The sequence below is a fragment of the Cucumis melo genome, chromosome 10, assembly GCF_025177605.1.
Source record: "Cucumis melo cultivar AY chromosome 10, USDA_Cmelo_AY_1.0, whole genome shotgun sequence".
Taxonomy (NCBI): domain Eukaryota; kingdom Viridiplantae; phylum Streptophyta; class Magnoliopsida; order Cucurbitales; family Cucurbitaceae; genus Cucumis; species Cucumis melo.
Window position 1 is genome coordinate 5,725,981 of NC_066866.1, and position 21,286 is coordinate 5,747,266.

Below are 21,286 nucleotides of genomic sequence, written 5' to 3' on the forward strand. Positions count from 1 at the left end.
TCATGACGGGTTTTAGCGGTTCTTGTGAACCGGTTTGTTATTATATTATTGTATTTGTGATTTTTGAACCGTGGCATCCATAATCTTTGTCCACCACCACTCCATTTGTTGGAAAAGATGAGTGATTATTGTATCCATCCAAAAATCAATATGAATCCACTATTTAGATGTTTATAATCGTTTAAAAAATCAATCTAAATGAGTTTTTATTTTTTAATCCTTGTTAGTTATCAAAATAAATTATCCTGCACGTAAAATGAAATCTCGTTACTCGCTTCTTGCTTTCGTTCCCTCTTTTTTTGTTTTTTCGTTCGTGATGGTTGAATGTCGTGTGGCACAAGAACGAGGGTAAGAATAAAAAGTAGGAGCAAAAATTGAAAAAGAGGGATGAAGCAAGATCATGACTACAAAATGCTAGAATGATCAAATGATAATTTGCTCCAACAATGCATCGGGATAATTCATACAACATTACTCTTGAGGTAACTTAGTTTTGAGTGATGGGTCAAATCTCATTTGGGTTCATTTTCTTGCGCCTTATAGTATAAAATCCAGAAAAAAAATCTTATATTACGAGAGAATACGTACTACTCTCATTAATTGATTGTCTCATCGACATTATTTGACAATGGTATACGGTCCAGTAACATTAACTAAAATTCTAAAAGAACAAACCTTAACTAATTATTTGTGAATGACAAATAGAAAGGGTAGAACACAAAATTTAAAATTAGAATAAGATCATTAGAAATTTTGCCCAAAAATTGATTTTTATTCCCCTTAGGAAGAAGAAAAAGGAATCTTGGAAATGATTGTAATTTATCGGACAATTCAATTATCACCCCTTCACAAATATATTGTTCAATCTTCTGGACTAAACTAAAGGGTAACTTATTTTTATGATAAAATAAAAAAATCTAACAAACTTTTAATACTTCAACCAATCAATTTAGGTTAAAATTAACCAGAGAACTTTCATAATATTTGTTTTTTTACAATATTCCTAAAAATATCATCAGCATCGACATTTCGTTGATTTCGTAAAACTAATATCTTGACATTTCGATAGACATTTAGATTTAGCAAAATAGTGACATAAGATGTTCAACCAATATCAATTTGATATAACATTGTTAAAGAACAATCAACCAAATAAATAGCTATCAACCATACATAACATATTTTTTTTTGAAAAAAGGCGAACTTTAAGATTCAGTAGGTTGGATATGTTACTTTTATGGACAAACGAAACAAGATAGGTTGGATATGTTACTTTTATGGACAAACAAACAAGATAATATTCATTTGAAGTGTTCAACTGCATGCTCAGGCTAAGATTCCAAACATATTTAAAGAAAACAAAAGGTTATTATTTGTAAATAGACTTATTTACAATCAAACAGGTATAGAATTTCTTCAACTGTTTTGTTCTTCAAAAGAATTACATGGCTATAACCAAGGGAATTTGGACAAATCAAATTTTTTCAGTGTTTATATAAAGTATATGTATAAATCCACAAGCACACCTCAATATGAGATGCACATAACAGGATTGAAATCCTTCACTTTTATACAAAATCTACTGATGATGATTTGAGTGTAACCTATCTCATATCATCCCTCACCATTTGAGCAAATACTTTACTCATCGACATACTTGCTATATCAACTGCGCTTCCCGTGCTGAATTGAGTCGTTGATACGCTTGCCTCCCAATGGTTGGAAAGATCAGCTTGTGAGGATGATTCCTTTCCATGTCGGGATTTTTCATCCCCTTGGAGTTGGAGTGCACACTCCAGATTCCACAGAACGTTTCCCATCGTCGGACGATCCATGCCGCATTCTGCCAAGCATTTCTCAGCTGTTTCAACATATTTTTTCAATGATTCTAGCTTGATTTGTTCGATAATGCGAGCGTCTACAATCGCCTCTAATTGATCTTTGTCCTTCCTTCTCATTACCCATTCAATTAAATTCACTTTTTCCCTTGGAAGAGATGGATCAATGACAGGCCTACCACAAAGCACTTCAAACATAACTACCCCAAAAGAGTACACATCTGATTTCTCGGTCAGTTGCTGCGTCGTTAAATACTCAGGATCGAGATAGCCAAAGCTTCCTTTCACTGCTGTACTGACGTGAGTCTTGTCAAATTCAGGGCCAATCTTCGAGAGTCCAAAGTCTGCAACCTTGGCCATGTAGTTTTGATCAAGAAGAATGTTTGCAGTTTTGACATCTCTGTGTATGATTGCCTTTGTGGAGCCAGTGTGAAGATAGTGAAGTCCTCTAGCTGAGCCAACGCAAATATCAAGCCTTTGTTTCCAGCTTAAACTTGGAAGTTCAGATCCATACAAATGGTCCTTGAGGGTCCCTTTTTCCATGTACTCGTAAATTATAATCATCTCGTTTTGCTCATCGCAGTACCCGATCAGAGAAACTAAATGACGGTGGCGAAATTGGGATAACATCTCGATTTCAGTTTGAAACTCTGCAAGACCCTGCATGGATTTAGAAGTTCCTCTTTTCACTGCCACTTCCGTGTTGTCCCTCAACATTCCCTTGTAAACTTTCCCAAACCCGCCAACTCCAATGGCTAAACTTTCACTAAAATTATCTGTAGCTTCCTGAATAGCTGCAAGAGAATATCGATAACCGAACTTTGAGTTCAAGAAGGCAACGGATCCAACGGTATAGTTGCATTCTCTACCATTCACACCCAAATTTTCCTCTTCCTTCAAGTGACGGACAAGTGCTGATCTCCTTCTTCTTCTGGAAAGCACAATGACAAGAGTGGCCAAAATAGCAAGAACAACCAGTCCAGCAACTAAGCCAGCTATAAGACCAACTTTTACATTGGAACCTTTCTTTGAGTCTAAACCAAAGGAGGGTTCATCGAGGCTCCTCCGAGAATCACTTATTTTCATAATCTCGACCCCGTTAAGAATGGCAGTTGAGAATTCATGAAAATTGGTAGGGCCAACACTTATTTTGAACTTAGAGCTGTCCATTGGACTGGCTATGGTGTCCAGGACATGGGGTGTACCTGGGATATTTGAAGTGACATTACCAAGATCAAGATGATCTACCTTCCATGAATTAACATAAACATTGAAGATCATTGATCCGAGAGAAAGATCAATAATATCACAGAAATGATAACGAATCAGATATTCATATCCTGGATCAACGTCAAATGACCAGGATACATTGACATTAACAAAAGTATCCGCATCAGCTCCTAACCGAGTTGCCGTTCCATACACAAGACGAGGAGCCTTAATTTCCAAACCACCTGTCATATTCACTTTTGTGAGATTTGACACAAACTTTCCAACGACAACCTGATCATTATGCATCAAAAATGGACCATCTGCAACCCAAAGACGCGAGAGAGTATCATTATCCGGAAGCACGGTTTGATTGCCCATGTTCACTCTAGCAACTGTCTCCAGTGCCCTGTTCCCCAAACTATTTTGAACCTTCTCAACGCCGGTGACAGTCAAGGGAATCAGTTCATCAGGAACAGAAACGACTTCCAAGGCATTGATGAAGGCAAATGAATTCACTATGGGAGTAAATGTAAGAACAAGATTACTAGAGGTGAGATTCAGAGAATATTCCTTAATTATCGAGCCGCTTTTGATTTGAAACTCTTTGAGAAGTGTGATGTTTTGAGCAGAAACTGAGAATTTAGCTAAACTCAAGCTAAAGTTCCCAGAAACAAAAGGGTAAAAGTAGAGGCGGATCCAGTGCCTACCCTGTTTCTTTATTTTGAAGTTGTATAGAAAAGTTGTTTCAAATACTTTTGCAGTTTGAAATAGAGATGAGAACATGTCCAATTCAGATGAAGTAGATACTTTACTTGTAGAGGAAAGAGATTTCCCATTTGGGTTGTTATCAGATAGAAATAAACGATCTCCCACTGTATTATTGGAGGATGATCCACAATCAATCAGAAAATTATCATCAGGAGTGAATTCTGATAAGAGAGATGATGATAAACATAAAGCACAAAGAATCCAGATGAGAAACTTGGCATTTGAAGCTCTCATGGCGGCAGATTTCAGAGAATAAATTCGAGAGTTACAATGAAGATGATCAGATTACAGAAGAGAATTTGAAAGAACCCGGTTGAAACAGAACAAATCCAAGAAGGCAGAAGGCGATTCCAAGGAAAACAAATGATCAAAGAGCGAAAGAATCAATCATCTCAGAAGGAACCCGTTATTGTCCGCCATTAAAGCAAGAGTAAGAAACAACCCAGAAGCAGTTTCACTCTTAATACCAATCAACACTCAAAAAGTCTTCACTCGATCAAACAATTTCAGATGCAGACGTGGAAAAAACTCCAAACAAAAGAATCCAATTACCAAAATAGCAAGAACCCAGAATTCAATTCTCAGAAATAAACGAAGTGAACAAGCAAAAGAATCACCTCAGTTTTGAACTAAAAAAGGAATCCGTTACCATCCACCAATGTTGTAAGTACTAAGAAACAACCCAGAAGCATCTCACTCTTAATAGCAATCAAGAACTCCAAAAACTCAAGTCAATGAAAGTAATGATAGAAGCCAGAGCGATAAAGACAGATTAAAGTTGGTCTGATTCAATTTCAAAGAACCAAAAAGCGAAACAATAAACAACCCATCACGTTATGTTTGACAAATTCACAGAATACGACTGAAAAAGCCAAAAGGGAAATGGAAAGATCGGATAAGCAAGAGTGGGGTCAAAGAAATTTGAAGGAAAAAAAACTCGATGGATTAGAAAGAGGAAGACAGCTATGGCAAAGGGAGAGTGGAAGAGAAGAGACTCATTGAAGGCCCACAGTTGTTGGAACGGCCATTGTTAGGTATGAAAATGGCGGAGAAGCTTCGTGTTGGTGGGAACAGTGGAAAAGATATGAAGGAATATTTTTTGTCCGGCAAAATTAATTAAAAAAAATTCTATTCTTATAAATAATAATGAAATTCTATTTTAGTTCTACTTTTCTTCTTTTGTTTTTGATGGATCAACGTCTATATTCCTTTTATTTTTGTTTTGGTTTGAATATTATTTTATACTTTCATAGTACTTAATTTTGGTCTATATAACTTCTAACCAAATCAATTTTTAAATGTTTGGGTTATATATTTTCAAAAAGTTTCTATACTTTTTTTTTAAAAAACACGTAACACACTACCTACTTTAACCTTTTTGTTTCAAAAGTTGATAAGATTATTTAAAAAATATTAAAATATTCGAAGCGAAGAGGCCGTTAAAATTGATTTTTTTTGAAACAAATATTTGAGATTTGTCATTTTCTCTTATTGTCTTTCTTCCTTCCATTGGTACGATTTTTTTTTCTTTTCATCCTCTTTCTTATCTTCTTCTTCTTTTTTCATTTTTGTTAATTTTTTTCAAGTAATAGTCAAATCTAAACGATCTTATACCAAATATTACGTATCGTTGATTTGACATTTTTTGTATTTCTTATTATAAGGACTTTTTTCGTTTTCGAAATTGTTTTATATCGTGTAAATATTTTGACACTTTATTGTATTTTTACTTAAAATTGTCTATTTTGTTTCTTTATATTTTGTAAAATTATGACAATAATTTTACATGTAACAAAGCATTTTATTATTCCAAAGTCACGATGATTATGTTTTAAGAAGTTTGATTGTGTATAAACAAAAACTTAAAATTAAGGAACCAACAATAATTCCCAATGATTAAATTTACAGATTCAAAATCTTGATTTTATATATAAAATATTAAAATACAAATAAAACAAATCCCAATAATTGTTATTGAATTATATGAATTCTAACGCCATATCATTTAGATAAACTTTTAAAACTAAAATTAAATTGAAAACAATTTTTTAAAATCTTTTTACTTTCCATATATTTATGGACATACTCATTAAATTGAAATTCGATATCATTATATTTTAAGTTAGAGCTAAGAAAACCAGCAAATTAATCATTAATGACTATTTTAGTCTATTAAATAAAGTAAACATCACTAAATTGACATTACAGTTAATTCAATTAGGACTGTTTTCTTCATTCATTATGGTTGGAAATAGATTTTCATAATGGGCACATGAAGATGATGACATTGATTGAAATAACATAAAATCAGATCTAAAGTTTTCATTTTAATGTAGAGATCAGGTTTTAGGTTATAATTACTATAATTGAAATCTATCCAGAAAAGGAAAAAAAAAAAAAGAAAAAGCAGATATTATAACTATTGTTGTTATTATTAAGAATAATAAAAAAAGTAAGAGAAGTAGTCGGTGTCAGGATTACGTAATAGCGCGTTTTTGCCAAAGCGACTCACCCTACCACTGTGCTTGATTGATGGTTTAATTTGATAGGGACAGACACACTTTTTCTTCTCTTTTTTTTTTCAAATATATATCGAATTTATCCCTTTTTAATACAAATTAATGTAATCGTCGTAATTTCAATAATTTTTAAGGGTCGTTTGGAGTACAAACTATTACAATATTATAATTAATCATTTAGGGTGTGTTTGAGGGAAAGAAATAGTTATGGAGGAAAAAAATTATAATAATCCTAGGATTATGATAATTCTAATGTTATGATAATATGTGTTTGGGAGAAAGATTATTATTGGTAGTGTTATGGTAATATGTGTTTGAGAGAAGAAATATGAAAGGTAGTGTTATAATAGTATGTGTTTAGAGGAGGGATTATAATAGTAGTGTTATGATAATATGTGTTTGGGGGAAGGGTTATGATTGTAATAATTTAAAAAACAATAATAGAATTTTGATTAGGTTATTTGGGTAGGATAATGTAGGGTTGTAAGAAAGTAAAAATAGGATAAGATGAGATTATTTAGGGATTAGGATAACCTTTATCCCTTTTATCATAATCCTTGGGCCAAACCGTGTTTGGCCCAATTTCCTAATCCTTTTCTCCCTAAAAACTCCACCCTAAACATACCCTTATTGTTACAATAAATACTATTTAAAAGTTTTCAATTAGCTACCGTTAACACTATTTCAAAACTTTCGTTTGCTACTATTTTAACTATTTTACTTTCATCGTTTTTTATTCCTAATTACTAAAGGGTTTACTGTTTCTTTCTCAAACTAATACAGATTATGCATCAAATATATATTACTATAACCTAAACTAAAATAAGTTACACCATGAATACAAACTATCGTAATATAACTATGATAATCTACTATTATAATGACCAACTTCTTACCTCAAATATCCCGTCAAAATAACAAATTAAATGGAACAATTGAAGAACCATACAAGAAACAATATTTTCAAAATATTATTATTTGTTGGGGGGTTTGAAAGGACAAAACATTCCAACACACACATAGACCTTTCCAAGTGTCATCTCTGGCAATATCAATGTCTTTTCTTTTTTACATATCTCCACCTTTTATTGCGTTTTAATCAAGTTATTACAACTTTTGTTGTACCATGTTATGATTTACAACTTGCGTTTAAATCTCTTTCTTATGATTTTAGTTGTTTTTTTTTCCTTTTAAAATTAAAAAAAAAATATATATGTTTTTTAATAATACAAGAAAAATATTATTTTGATTCGTACACCAACTTTAATCGTGACGTGTATATAAAGTATACCGTAAACATTATTTTCAAATCCATTTATATTTTCGTGGTATTCTCTCAAAATTTTCTGTATGATGTGTTTGTCGAGGCAACTTCTTTTGTTGAAAATATATTGTATTAACATTTGTTATCTTTTTCTTATTCCCCGTTTTTCTTATTCTCTATTTTGTTCTTATTCTCTACTTCTACAAAGACAAAAATGTATTCAAATGTTTGGGGTCTACAAGATGCGAATACAAGCATCTGAACTGATCCTTGAACATAAAAGAAAAATACAAAAAAGTATTGAAGATTTTTCTCTTGTCTTTGTGAGAGAAGAAATCATCAATTTTAGAGATAATTTACTGACAAGAAAAATATGCTTTGCATCATCATTCCTATACTTTAAAATGTGTTTGTCAATAAAATATTTCGATATTTCGATTTTACATCTAATACGTTCCCAAGTTTTAAAAAGATGTCCGATAAATTATAATTTTTTTTTTAAATTTCTGTTCAATAATTTCTTTATTTTCAATATTTGTGCCCATTGACAGAATCATGAAAATAAAGTCTAGGGATTAAATTGGTAACCTATATCCTAAATGTAAATAGAGTAATTATATTAACTAAAAAAATATGTAGAAGTTTTGAAAATAAAATAAGAAAAAATATATAAAGGATATGTACAAGAAGATGAATTTTCAACGATAGGGTTTGATTGTTATATGGCAATCCAGAAGGCAGACTGAAGACCAAACCTGCTTTCAACGCTGTCTCAAAAAGTTAAATAAATCAAATAAATGCTTTCAACGTTCCCAAATCCGGCGGCAGTTCACATTTTTTTAAAAATGAAACCATCTATTTCATTTTATTTACAAAAATATATTTTAAATCAATATAAACTATTATTTCTATTTTAGATAATAATATGTTTTGATCTAATATTTTGTTAACTTAATTTAATTTTGTTTTGTTATATTTAAAAAAAATGTTTATTTTTATTTATTTATTTTGTTTGATTTTATTTTATTGGTGGTGTTTGTATGAGTGATAATTTTCTTGTTGTAATGTCAAAACCCCAGAGTGATTTAAGTGTGTGTATTTATTTTAATTGGAAAAATGCCTTTTGGAAATTCAACCCGTTTGACTTGATAAATCATTTTACACATGTACATAATTTTCATGCCATAATATCAAACTAGTGACCAGTAAAAAAATAACTGAGAAAATTTTAGAATATAAAAAACAAATATATAAACCAATTAGTTTTTCTCACCTTAAAATTATTTAAATTGTTTAACGTTAGTACTGTGCTTCTCTTATATCATCTATTAACTAAATAATACATAATATTTAGTTTCTCCCATATACAATACGATAATCCAATTGAAATGTTGCTCAAACTACCATGCATTAAAAAAATGAGTTCAAAGCTTTATTATTGTAAAGAACGTTTCTCTTAACTTTTAGTTCTTTTCTATATATATATATATATATTTATGAGTTCGAGTCAACTTATATACATATCGATTAATCTTATGGAATAATTGATTTGTCTTTACGATATTTGAGGATTAAGCGTATATTGATTGGTCAATATGAATGTTTAAAAGAGTCGATGAAGAAATATGTGAAAGTAGGGAGGAGACAGATTGAAAATTTTTGTTTTTGTGGTTGTGTTTTTGAGTCATAAGAAAAGTAGTATTTATACTTCAATTTTAGATGTAGAAATTTAAAATCCATATTAATTATAAAATTACAATCAATACATTCCATATTGTTTATAAAATATATATTGGTGACATTAAAATAAGTCTATCAATTTTATATGTATTTATCGTTGAATATACAATTTTACTGTACTTTACAAATTATAAATATATTACGTTGATTTTATCATTTATCGTAATTTTTCTTTTTTTTCTCATATTCGATACAAATGCAACTATTTTTAGAAGAATCCTAGTAGAGATAAATATCAAACTTTCAATATTTTTTTTTTTTAAAAAAATAGTATTTAGATAAGTTGATTTTAAATATATGTATATATGGTAAACAGAAATTAAGATATAATTATGTGTTAGCGGTCAAAATTAGTGAGAAAAGTATTTGACAAGACAACCCATATTTTAAAGTAAGATTGAAAAAGATAGTTTGGTTGTTTAACTTAATAACAGACAAATGATTATAATATTGACAATTTGCAGATTTTAACCAAAAGTCAAAATCTCTTTTTTTTTTCTTATTTTTTTTTTCTCCGGCCTCTCACGAGGTTGAATATAAATTGGGTAGTTTCACATTTATATTTAACTTAATTAGACAATTTTAAATTTATTATTCCATATTTAACTCTCTAACTCATTTAAGTCAAATGTATTTAATATCTACATCATAAAACAATATATATATATATATATATGATCCAAACCATCTTTAAAAATTAAATTAAGTCTAAAATTACTATCTCTACAAATTAAATTAAGTCTGAAAATTATACTTTCATTTATTTTCATTGTTTAGTTTAGTTAAGATTTCAAATGTTAATTACATGTGAAATAATGAGAATAATTTATTGAAAAAATATAGTAAAATAAATATAAATTTAAAAAACAAAAACCAAATAGTTATCGAATGAATCAATCTATTAAAGTTCTATTTTAATAACTTTGATTACGTTATTCAAAATTTTTATTATTAATTAATATGTTAAATCCAGGATTGATAAGAATAATTAATACATAGATTACTCCGTTCTAAAAAAAGTAAGGTCAATCATGTAAATGAAATACTAACCACGATAAACCTTTTTGGTTTGCGCTTGTAATTAATATATTTTTTATAAATAAAATATATTAATTAATCACCATTCAATTAATATAGTTATTTTGTCTAACACATTACAAATATAATTGATCTTACTCTATTCTCTCATTTTATAGCATTTGTAAAAAAGGCTAAACATATATAGAATAATAAGAAAAGGGCTGGAGTTGCTTCCAAATTTGTGGAGCTCAACAATACCCTTTCTAAACATATCATGTGACAATTATTTATTTATTTTTAATTAAATAAATAAAATGTGTGTACGATCGGGCAACCTGAGTTCCACCTAATTACGATTCATATAAAATTGGATATCTTCTATAAATAATATATATAACAATTATATAAATAATAATTAAAGTATATATATAGGAACGTTGAAAGAAAATTATAAATACCGATAAACTTTTATTATCGATAGATTTTTGATCAATTTTATTATATCTATAACTTTTTTAAAAATGTTGCTATATATTTTAATATTTTAAATTTAATTACTATATTTACGAGAATAACTATTAATTAACCAAAATAACTCATGTTGGGCTGGCCTCCATTAAACATGAAGCCCAAACTAAACTCAGCCCATGAAGATTTCTAACCTTAACCATGAAATTAATAGGGGAATATGTGGAATGACAAATACAACAATAGAAAATAGAAAAATAGTAAATTGTTATTTTTTTTTATTTATGACAAACCTAACTATCTTGAATATTTTTTTTACTTTTTTGGACTAAAATTACCATCCACGAATGAAAACTGTCTAAATACAAATACATTTTATTTTATGAGATCGAAAAATCAAATAAAATATCACATATCAATTACAGTGTATTTGTAAACACACCACTTATGATAATTATTAACTAAATCAAAAAATTATTATATTCTTTCAGAGATCTCTAAACATATTCAATTGGTTTCAATATCCCATAATTATTCCGATTTTTACCTTTAAATTAATAAAAATAACTTCACTGTATTTTGTATTTTGAGTTTAAAATTTTAAGAATTCAACCTAAGAATCTAAAATTAATACACGTATTTTGTATCCTAATAATTAGGGAATATTAAAACTAATGACATGTGTTTCGGGATTGTTCAAACAATATAATATTTTTTTTATTTAGTTAAGAATTATTGTTTACAAATATACTGTATTCGTGATATGTGATATTTTGTTTGATTTTTTTTTATCTCAACAAATACACCGACATGGCAGAATTTAGGAATCTAACGTTAGCAATGCGAAATTAATGATTTTTCATAAATAATTTAGAAAATAAAAATGTTAAAATTAAGAGAATGTAAACTTAATTTATTATGTGTGTTTTTTTGGTAAATAATTTAGAAAATAAAAAATGATGAGAGTGGGAGGTTGAATTTTGGCATGATTTTAGGGAAGGATTGGTACGTGGTGCATAAAAAATTGAATCTTTTAATTTTTTCGTTAATTTCTTAATATTTATCATAATAATTAATTATTGCATTATCTTTGCGATGATTTTACGGGAGATTCAATTTTGAATGTATAATTCCAAAAAGGAAAATATTGAATATTTGAAATTCTTTTTTTTTTTAATATTTGATTGTATTGACATGATTTTAGGAAGGGTTGAATTTTGAATCTAAACTTAACTAATTTACTAAAAATAATTATTTGCATTATATTTGTCATTATTTTAGGGAATGATCGGTATGATTTTTGTTAATAATTAATATTTTAATATTTGCATTATCCTTGCCATGAATACGTTCTAAAATAATGGCAAATATAATGCAATAATTAATTATTAACAAAAACATTAAAAAAGTAAGAAAAATCATTTAAAAGATTCAATTTCAAAGCTCACGAAAAATACCAATCATTCCTTAAAATTATGGCAAATATAATGCAAATAGTTTTTAGATTCAAATCTCAACCCTTCCTAAAATCATGCCAAATACAATGCAAATATTAATTATCTAGAGAAAAAAATGTGAAATTAAGGAAAACGAAATTAAAAGGTTCGCCGGAAGACAATCAACTGGAATGCTCATGGCCGTAGAAGCGTAAATTTGAACGAAGAACGTAGCAAAGGATATTGTTTTCGAAATTTTTAACTGCAGAAATCCAACGGAAGGTTGAAGAACGAAAACAATGGTATAAACGATCAGAAGGTTGAAGATCGGTGGAAAGAGGTCTAGGAACGGTTCCGATGAAAAGCAATCGGTGATGCAAACCGATTAAAAAAGGAAGGTCGTGCGTATCTGGAGCGACGGTGGAAAGTGTTTAAAAAACGGAAGAGAAAGCTATTGTATTTTAAAAAGAAAGAGGGAAGAAAAAATTAGGGTTCTCTTGGAGATGTAGAGTGGTTGCATGCAGAAGATGTAATGTTTTACAGAAGATCATTTCTTTTTTGGAGGAAAATTAGAATATTGAAGGGAGTGCTATATATTAATTATAGGGTATTTGTGGTTTTTCTTACTATTGTATTTAGGAATCTATATTGTCAATTAGGTAGGGGCATTTAAGGCATAATTGTATTATTTATTACGTGGAAATTAATTGTTTTACTATTTTGACAATTTAAAAATAAAATTGTCATTTATCAAAAGTATACCTTATATTTTGTTATTCTTCTTATCACCCCAAATTAATATTAGAGTATGTTTGGCGTGGGGTTTTAGGGGAAAATAATTAAGAAATTTGGCCAAATACGGATTATAATAAATGGAGTTTAGGGTTATGCTAATCCCTAAATAACACTATCTTATTCTCTCTTTTACTTTCTTACAACCCTACATTATCCTACCCAAATAATTCAATCCAAATTCTATTATTGTTTTTTAAATTATTACAATCATAACTCTTACCCAAACACATATTATTATAACACTACTATTATAATCCCTCCCTCAAACACATACTATCATAACACTACATTTCATATTCTTTCCTCCAAATACATATTACCATAATACTACCAATAATAATCTTTCCCCCAAACATATATTATCATAACATTAGAATTATCATACTCTTAGATTATTATAATCATTATTCCCATAACCTTTTCCCTCATGGAAATGCACCCTAAAAGTAAAGAAAATATTATAATTCCCTTCAACATTGATAAAGGTGAAATTAAGGGTTATAATAACTTTCATACGTATACATTGACTCTTTCATATGTCTAAAATATGAACCTAAATTCTATAAAGTGCTCTCGGCTGTTGAATGTTTAATCAAGATTTCAATCTAAAGTAAAAGGCAACTTCAAATTTAAAAAATATATGCTCAAAATCATAGGAAAATTAATATTTAAACTTATTATGTTTTTTCTTTTCATCAACATTTTGTTTGGTCAAAAGAGATAATCACGTCAAGTTAGCTAAAACAGAGACACAAAGCATCAATACAAAGGACAAGAAAGTAAATCGCATCGACGGTGTGCTGTCGCCAGCGACGATGTCGATGATGTCGCTAGTGACGTTGGTGGCGTTAACTTTGGTGAAAACCTCCATAGCAGTAATCAGTGGCGGGAAGGGAACGGATGAATTTGCTGCGGCGAGCGTCACGTTGGCTGTCGACGCCTTAACATGAACTGGAAACAGAGTAACCACCGTACATTTATGAATGCTAGTAGTGATTGTGGACATCAACACTGAATCGATGAAGATATTCATGGTTCTATTGTCCTCGGAAGTGAAATTAAGCACTTTAGTAAAATAGAGAACGAAGTAAGCCAATTGGGAAGGCGAGGAGGAGGATTTGGAGAAATCGACGGTGAGGATGATTGGAGAAGAAGCGTTGACAGATTCAATGGCTTCCTGTAAGACAAACAACGGAGGATCGTTCTCTGGTGATTTGGAATCGGGAATGGCCGATACGTTTTGGCAATTTGGGGGAGTTGTTCCCGATGTCCACATCCTCTCGTAATCATCGATTGAGAAAGCACTATTTCTCGAGGAAACAGAGATGAGAATATTGTAAATGGATGATAAATATAATGGTTAAAAGATTTCATAAATATTTCAATCTATTGTTGGAATATAAACTATTCAGAAATTTTAAAATTTAAGAAATAAATTTTTTAATAATGTATTTTTTTAAAAAAAGGATAGTGGCAAATGTATCAATTATATTTAAAATAATTAAGTACATAGCAACGTTTTAAAAAAGTTGCAAATATGACAAAATCTATCAATGATAGAAGTCTATCACCGATAGACCATGTAGCAAATGTTGGTCAATCACTCATAAACCATAAGAGTCTATCAACGATAGAAGTATATCACTAATAGATTTTGCTATATTTGCAATTTTTTTAAAATATTGCTACATATTTAATAATTATTCTAAAAATTGCTACATATTATAAAAATACTTTAAAAAAACTAATGTAGAACATAATAGCGAAATCGTAGAGTAATGTCAAAATTTTAAATTGTTCTAATCAATTACTTCAATATTTTTTTCCCTCTTGTTTACTCTAATTCTTCAATACACTCCTACTTATTTTATTTAACACTTATTTATCTAAAAAAATATATCTACTAGTTTAGATAAATAGACAATAACAAAAAAATAAAAAATAAAAAACAATGTAAGCTTGTAATTTAGTAGTTATGTGGTTTTTTAGTGTAATAATTGTGAGGATAGAAAATCAAACATTTTATATCTAAGATGAAAGATTATATTAGCTCATCAAGCTAAGACCACTTTAATATTGGATGAAAATTGGACTAATGGAAGACAATTATGTTTGTTTTAAAATTAATTATCTTTTTAACTCCAGAATGTTTTGAATAAATTAATCAATCATATTAACAACAATAGAAGCATTTTTTTTTTTAAAAGTTTAGAATGGTACTCTCAAAATTTTGAAAGCCTAAGTTATTTTTGCAATAAAGAGTGTTTAAAAACTTATTTTAGTTAAAAAGGTATTAATTAGGGTTTATGAGGTTGAAAACTGATTCCAAATTACTAAATATCCTCCTCCATAAGTACTAAAAAACAAAAGAATAATTAGAACTTTCTAAATGCAGTTAAAAAATCATACTCAAATTCATCATCTTTCCCGTAGTTAATCCGAGCAACGAGCCGAAACGTTTCGTTCGATTCCATCTTCGAGTACAAATCATCCCCCGTCGGAATAGCCTGAATCGAAGAAATGAACGGAACTCCGCCATCTTTCCTCTCTGCCAAACACAGATTCATAAGTCCAGATTTCTCCGATGTATAAACTAATTCCTCCATTACAATCTCCGTCGCCGATGTCGGCTCGATCGCCAACATTTTCATGCCGTCCAGAACCAAATCGAATGCCGGCGGCCTATTCAGGCCATCGTAATTGCCGTAGAGGAATCCCGATCTGACAAGGTAGCGTAGATTTGGTTTATACGTATGAAATTTGTAACAACTCTGTTGGGTGGTCGAGGAAGGGAAAGATCGGAGCGTGTTCAAAATTGCGAGCGGTTGAGTTTGATTTATTCGAATTTTTTTGTTGATTCCGACGTTGGTGTAGAAATCGTCGATGTCCCATAGAAGTAGAAAGTCGTCGAGCGTCTCATCGTCGCTGCCACAATCGACGTTCACCCAATCGACGGTGGAGGTGACTGAAAAAAGAAATAAAAAGAAAAAAGAAAATTAGGAAAATTTTAATTAACACCATAATAGAAGGTAAAAAAAAAAATATAGTTGTAAAATAGTAAATAAATACCGATTAGGGACTACTAAGTGGTATTTAGTAAAAAGATGGTTATTCTAATCTTAGATAGTTATGTCTACGAACATCATTTTTACGATATGTACGAAAGACATAGTAGTCTTTCTCGAAAGGATTATTTTATAGAATCATAAAGATGAATGACTAAGCTTTTAACTTCCTTTCAACTAAAGAAACCAATTTAAACCCTAAATTAACATTTTTATTAATTTAAGCGTTGAACATTCATAAATGCATCAATATATTTAAACACTACATATATCAATTTAAACCTTCAATTTTCACAAACATGTCTAAGTAAAATATAATTGATGATTTAAATTAGTACATTTATATTAGTATTTCAAGATTTAAATTGATATATTTGTAAAAATTTGGAGTCTAAATTGATTCAACTATTATTTGATGTTTAATTGATACAACCACCAAAATTTTAGGTTTAAATCGATACAATTATTAATTTAAAATTTAAATTGATAAAAACCCTAAAGTTTACCGGGTATAAATTGAATATTTTCCTAAAAATACGTTAAATATTTTTCTTAATCAATCTGTGAGAAAAAACTTATAGTAAGAGTTGCAATACTTTTAAAAATTGATCATTAAATTTGCAAACCTTTTATAAATTTGGATTATGTGGTCGGTTGAAATTGAAAATTTAAGGTTAAAATTCAAAAAAATATGTATTAGTAACCATAGTTTTCTTTATAAAGTTAATAAGAATAATTTTATACTTTTAAGTTATTAGAAATTTAAGTCATTTTGATAAAATTTTGGTTTGTTTTCTTCCCCATTTCTAGCCTAAGTATTCGATAAAAGTTAACTTAAAAACACAACAAATCAAATTGTCACATATCAAACTAGTCAAGACATTTACGATATACGTACTTAAAATAAACAAATAAAAAATAAAATTCGTATAGAAAAAAACCTACGACTACAAACCAACATTAATGTAAACAATTGACCTAACATATGTACTTTAATGAGATTCAAAATCTTCGCCCAAAGTTTGTTGGAAAAGAAACCGTACAAGCTATCTACTCGCTTCAAATCAAATTCCAACAAAATTTTGATTAGAAAACGTAACAGAGAGGGAGAAACAATTTACATGTACAGTAGGCAGAGAAGGCATGAAATGCCAAGAAAAGAAAGAACCACCAAAATTAAATAATGTTTCATTCTTCATTTGAGTTTTTTCCTTTTTTGTTGTTTACTAGGGGAAAGTAAAATTGTTTTGTGGTTGTGTAAGGGAGTGAATGGGTTTGATTTTTGGGAGATATATATAATTTACAATATAGCGATAGCTATTAAAATTAGTAGATATAATTAGTAAAGCAAACATCGTTATCAACAGCAAGGTTGATGAAAACAAGAGCATATGTTACAATTTGAAGGCAACTTGATGTAATTTCCTAAGAACTGTAATTATCACACTCACTTAGGTCTACCTGCTTTATAATATATAATGTGAAGATGATGTGTAGTGAATATTTGTTGTTATTTATTTTTTGACTTTATCTATAATCAAGTTTATAATTCGTAGGTTCTAAATTTCACTCTTATGTAATAGGAAGCGGCATGTTTACGACAAATGTTCCTAAATTCTCACGTTTTCTAAATTTAAATTTGTTATTTTTATATTATATTCTATTTAATTTAATCGAAACTATTTGATATATTTTGATTTTTTTAAAATATCAAATCATTTGTTTTATTTTAATTTTACGATAATATCAAAATTATTTCTCTATCAACGAAAAATAACTCATGGTCGTTTAAATTTGACTATTATTTTATTGTATTGTTCTGATTTGGATAACAAAATCTAAACGATTTATTTTTTAAATTCTTTAGTTACGATTTATTTTTTAAATTCTCTATATAATTTGGTTATTTAGATTTAGTCGATTTATTTTTTAAATTCTTGTTATAAAATGGATAGATCGTTTAGATTTAGTTATTTGCCAAATCTAAACCACCTTCTCTCTTTTTTTTTTTTTTAATTTTGTACACAAAATTTGGTATTTTTTACTGTTTACTTTATTTAATCTAAATTTAAAGAAAGGAAAAGAAGAAAGACAATGGAAAGAAATAACAGCAGAAAAAAGAAGAAGAAAATATGGAGCTAAAAAAAAAGATGAAATACAATAGAAAAGAATAACTTGAAATAGTTAATTTTATGAGTTGTGTTTGTTATATCTATAAAAAATTAACTTAAATATTACTCCAATTTCATTATACATATTTATAATATGGGTCATTTAGACGAAAGGTCTTGCTCCCTTCAATCCAAGATTCATCGATTTTTCTCCCCCGATTTCTCTTCTATTTATCATTGTTGGATTTTTTTTTCCTCTTAAAATTATAAAAACATATTATAATTTTACTAAATAAAATATATTATATTGTTGTCATTCTGGCGCACTATCTTTCTAAACTTGTATGCTTGATGCAATTCATTTATATATAAATCTTTTAGTGTTATTGCTTCAAGTTTGAGATATTTTATGCTTTATTTGAGTGTTTTTTTTCCTCTTCCTCCCAACTATTTCTTCATCTTTTTTTTGGGTTTTAGGATTCATGGTGGGAATATTTATTTAAAATTTAATAATTTCGTAGAGTTTATTTTAAATGTATGTTGTATCTATTTTAAAAATTGAAGAATTAAAATAGAATGTTTATTTTAAATGTATGTTGTACCTATTTTAAAAATTGAAGAATTAAAATAGAATAAGATACATTGTTTATAAAATTTTAACATAAAAAAAAAATGTTTGTAGTTAGGCTTCACAGAAGTATAATATCAAAGTTCGTTTAGGCCTTGAGTTTTAATTAATTAGTTTATTCCAATATTAAATTTTTACCTTGTACTAACTTTTTACATAACGTCTTGAGCAAGATCACTTCGTTGCAAAATGTTGGAAGTGTAATCAAATTTTTATATTGGCTTCATAAAAAACATAAAGGAAATATCACCAATATCTAACGATTTAAGTGAGAGACAACAACATCCACATTCGGTAATTTTGAAAAACATACATGAAAAAGCTAAGATGATATAATACCATTGTAGATACGTGGAGGGAGTCGTTGTCCCTCACGAGTGATATTATAACAATGTCGTGGACAATAGTCATGTTACATCACAAACAAAAAAGTATACATTTTCAATGGATATATAGTAATGGTAATAGATGATATATTAATCTTTATTAGAAAGGTGAGGTGATCCAAAATGAAAAAAAAATAATTATTTTGGATAATTTCTATCATTCATTTAATAAAAATGTCATTCAAAACTTTTAAAAAATATTTTGAAATACATGAGAAAATTATCAATGAACTTATCATCTGTTTTTTAGCAACATTCTGTTTCATCAAAAGATAATCGCATGCACGCAGTTCATTTGAAAAGAAAAAGAAAAAGAAGAGATAATCACAATAAATTGACCAAAACAGAAACACAAATCATCAAAACAGAGGACAAGAAAGTAAATTGAGATGGCCCGTTGCTGCCAGCAACGCCGCCGGTGGCGATAACTTTGGTGAAAACCTCCATAGCACTGATCAACGGTGGCAAGTTGGTGGGGGAATTTGCAGCGGCAAGCGTCACGTTCGCTCTCGACCCCTTAACATCAACCGGAAACAAAGTAACCACCGTACAATTTCGAACGGTAGTAGTAATCGTGGACATCAGTACCGAATCGATGAAAATATCGATGGTTCTATTATTCTGGCCAAAGATATCCGCCACTTCGGTGAAATAGAGGACGAAGTAAGCCGATTGGGACGACGAGGAAGATTTTGGGAAATCGACGGTGAGGATGATAGGAGAAGAAACGTTGACGGATTCAATGGCATTCTCTAGGACGGACGGTGGTGGATTGTTTTCCGGCGATTCGAAATCGGGAGACGCCGCTACGTTGTTGCAATTTGGGGGAGTCGTTGCCGATTTCCATATCCTCTCGTAATGATCGTCGACTAATAAAATCCTATTTTTATAAAAAGCCTTATAGTCAGACTTGAATTTCTATAACGGAAGAAATTCGACAAAAATAATTCTCAAACTAATATAAATAAATTTTCAAACACTTACATATGTAGTTGGAGTTAGCTTACAGCAACATTTGGGTTAAAAAGAAAATCTTTTAACATTTAATATCTTTGTAAATATTTCAAAACTACCCTTGAAATATATGAATTCTAACATCGGAACATATAGAAATAGTTTAAAAGGATGAGGTCATTTAATATTTTTAGTACAACAATTATAAAAATGGAAATTCAACGTTTGTTTTTCATACAAAAAAATCAAAATTATCAACTAAACTCAGTTTGACTTTTTTGTCCATCTTAGTTTCATTTATAAGGACACTGCCATATAATTTTCATATCTTAATTTTGGCTACGTTCTATAGAAATTCTACGCAAATAATAATCATTTGTGAAGATTTGGGGCCGGATACAATGCTACTTTAAAAATTATAGGAATAGTTTTTAGAAAAACATTAAAGTTTAATGGTTGTTTTTGTAATTTAGGATAATCTATATATAAAAATTAAACCTAAACTTTGTATTTTGCATGAAAAAATACCCTTAGCTTAAACTTTGGACAATTGGTTTTTAATGGAAACTATCAATGTTTTGTGGTGAAAATATCCAAAATTTGAAAGTTTAAAATATAACCTAAAACTTAAGAAAAAAAGAAGAGACAGAAAAAACTAAAAAAAAAAAAAAAGAAAAAAAGAAGACCTTTTTAGTATAAGAACACAAACCAATAAAAAACCCTTTAACTTTTATATATTTTTCTTTCATCCCTCCTTCAATAATGTCTTATTTCCTTACTTTATTTTTACTATTTGTCATCTAAAAAGAAGAATATATATAGTGGAAACACCAACGAACCTTAAAAATTAAATGTTGTACTTTAACTATTAAGCGAGTGTTAATACTCAAAGAGGATTTTTTTTTTGTTAGCATCATTTTGGTAAATTTTGATGGAGGATTTTAACTTAGGGATTGGTAAGGTTTTATGTTTTAATTTGAAGCTTTAGTTTATATTTGGTTGTTGAAAGTATTGGTGTTAAGAATTGTACGCACACTAAAAAAATATAGTAGTATTTAAGCGGAAAAAAAATAACACTTCCA

At 29.0% G+C, this 21,286-nt stretch overlaps 2 protein-coding genes across 2 annotated transcripts; both read right to left on the reverse strand.

The window, feature by feature from the left end:
- Window positions 1-1,348: 1,348 nt before the first annotated feature.
- LOC103500171 (probable receptor-like protein kinase At2g39360) lies at window positions 1,349-4,916 on the reverse strand. The gene has a single exon (XM_008463386.3). The coding sequence runs from the start codon at window positions 4,050-4,052 to the stop codon at window positions 1,605-1,607; it is 2,448 nt and encodes an 815-aa protein (XP_008461608.2). The 5' UTR covers window positions 4,053-4,916; the 3' UTR covers window positions 1,349-1,604.
- An 8,805-nt stretch (window positions 4,917-13,721) lies between these two features.
- Window positions 13,722-16,055, reverse strand: LOC127151466 (uncharacterized protein At1g24485-like). Its single transcript, XM_051091353.1, has 2 exons — window positions 15,470-16,055; window positions 13,722-14,364 (listed from the first exon to the last, which is right to left on the reverse strand). The coding sequence occupies exons 1-2, from the start codon at window positions 15,709-15,711 to the stop codon at window positions 13,785-13,787; spliced, it is 822 nt and encodes a 273-aa protein (XP_050947310.1). The 5' UTR covers window positions 15,712-16,055; the 3' UTR covers window positions 13,722-13,784.
- Window positions 16,056-21,286: the final 5,231 nt, after the last annotated feature.

Excerpts from the sequence above, each read along its gene's own strand:
- LOC103500171 (XM_008463386.3), bottom strand. The coding sequence starts at position 4,052 with ATGAGAGCTTCAAATGCCAAGTTTCTCATCTGGATTCTTTGTGCTTTA.
- LOC127151466 (XM_051091353.1), bottom strand. The coding sequence starts at position 15,711 with ATGAAAATGTTGGCGATCGAGCCGACATCGGCGACGGAGATTGTAATG. Across the intron at positions 14,365-15,469 it reads GGGAAAGATGATGAATTTGA|TGCTTTCTCAATCGATGATT; the intron begins GTATGATTTTTT and ends CTCGAGAAATAG.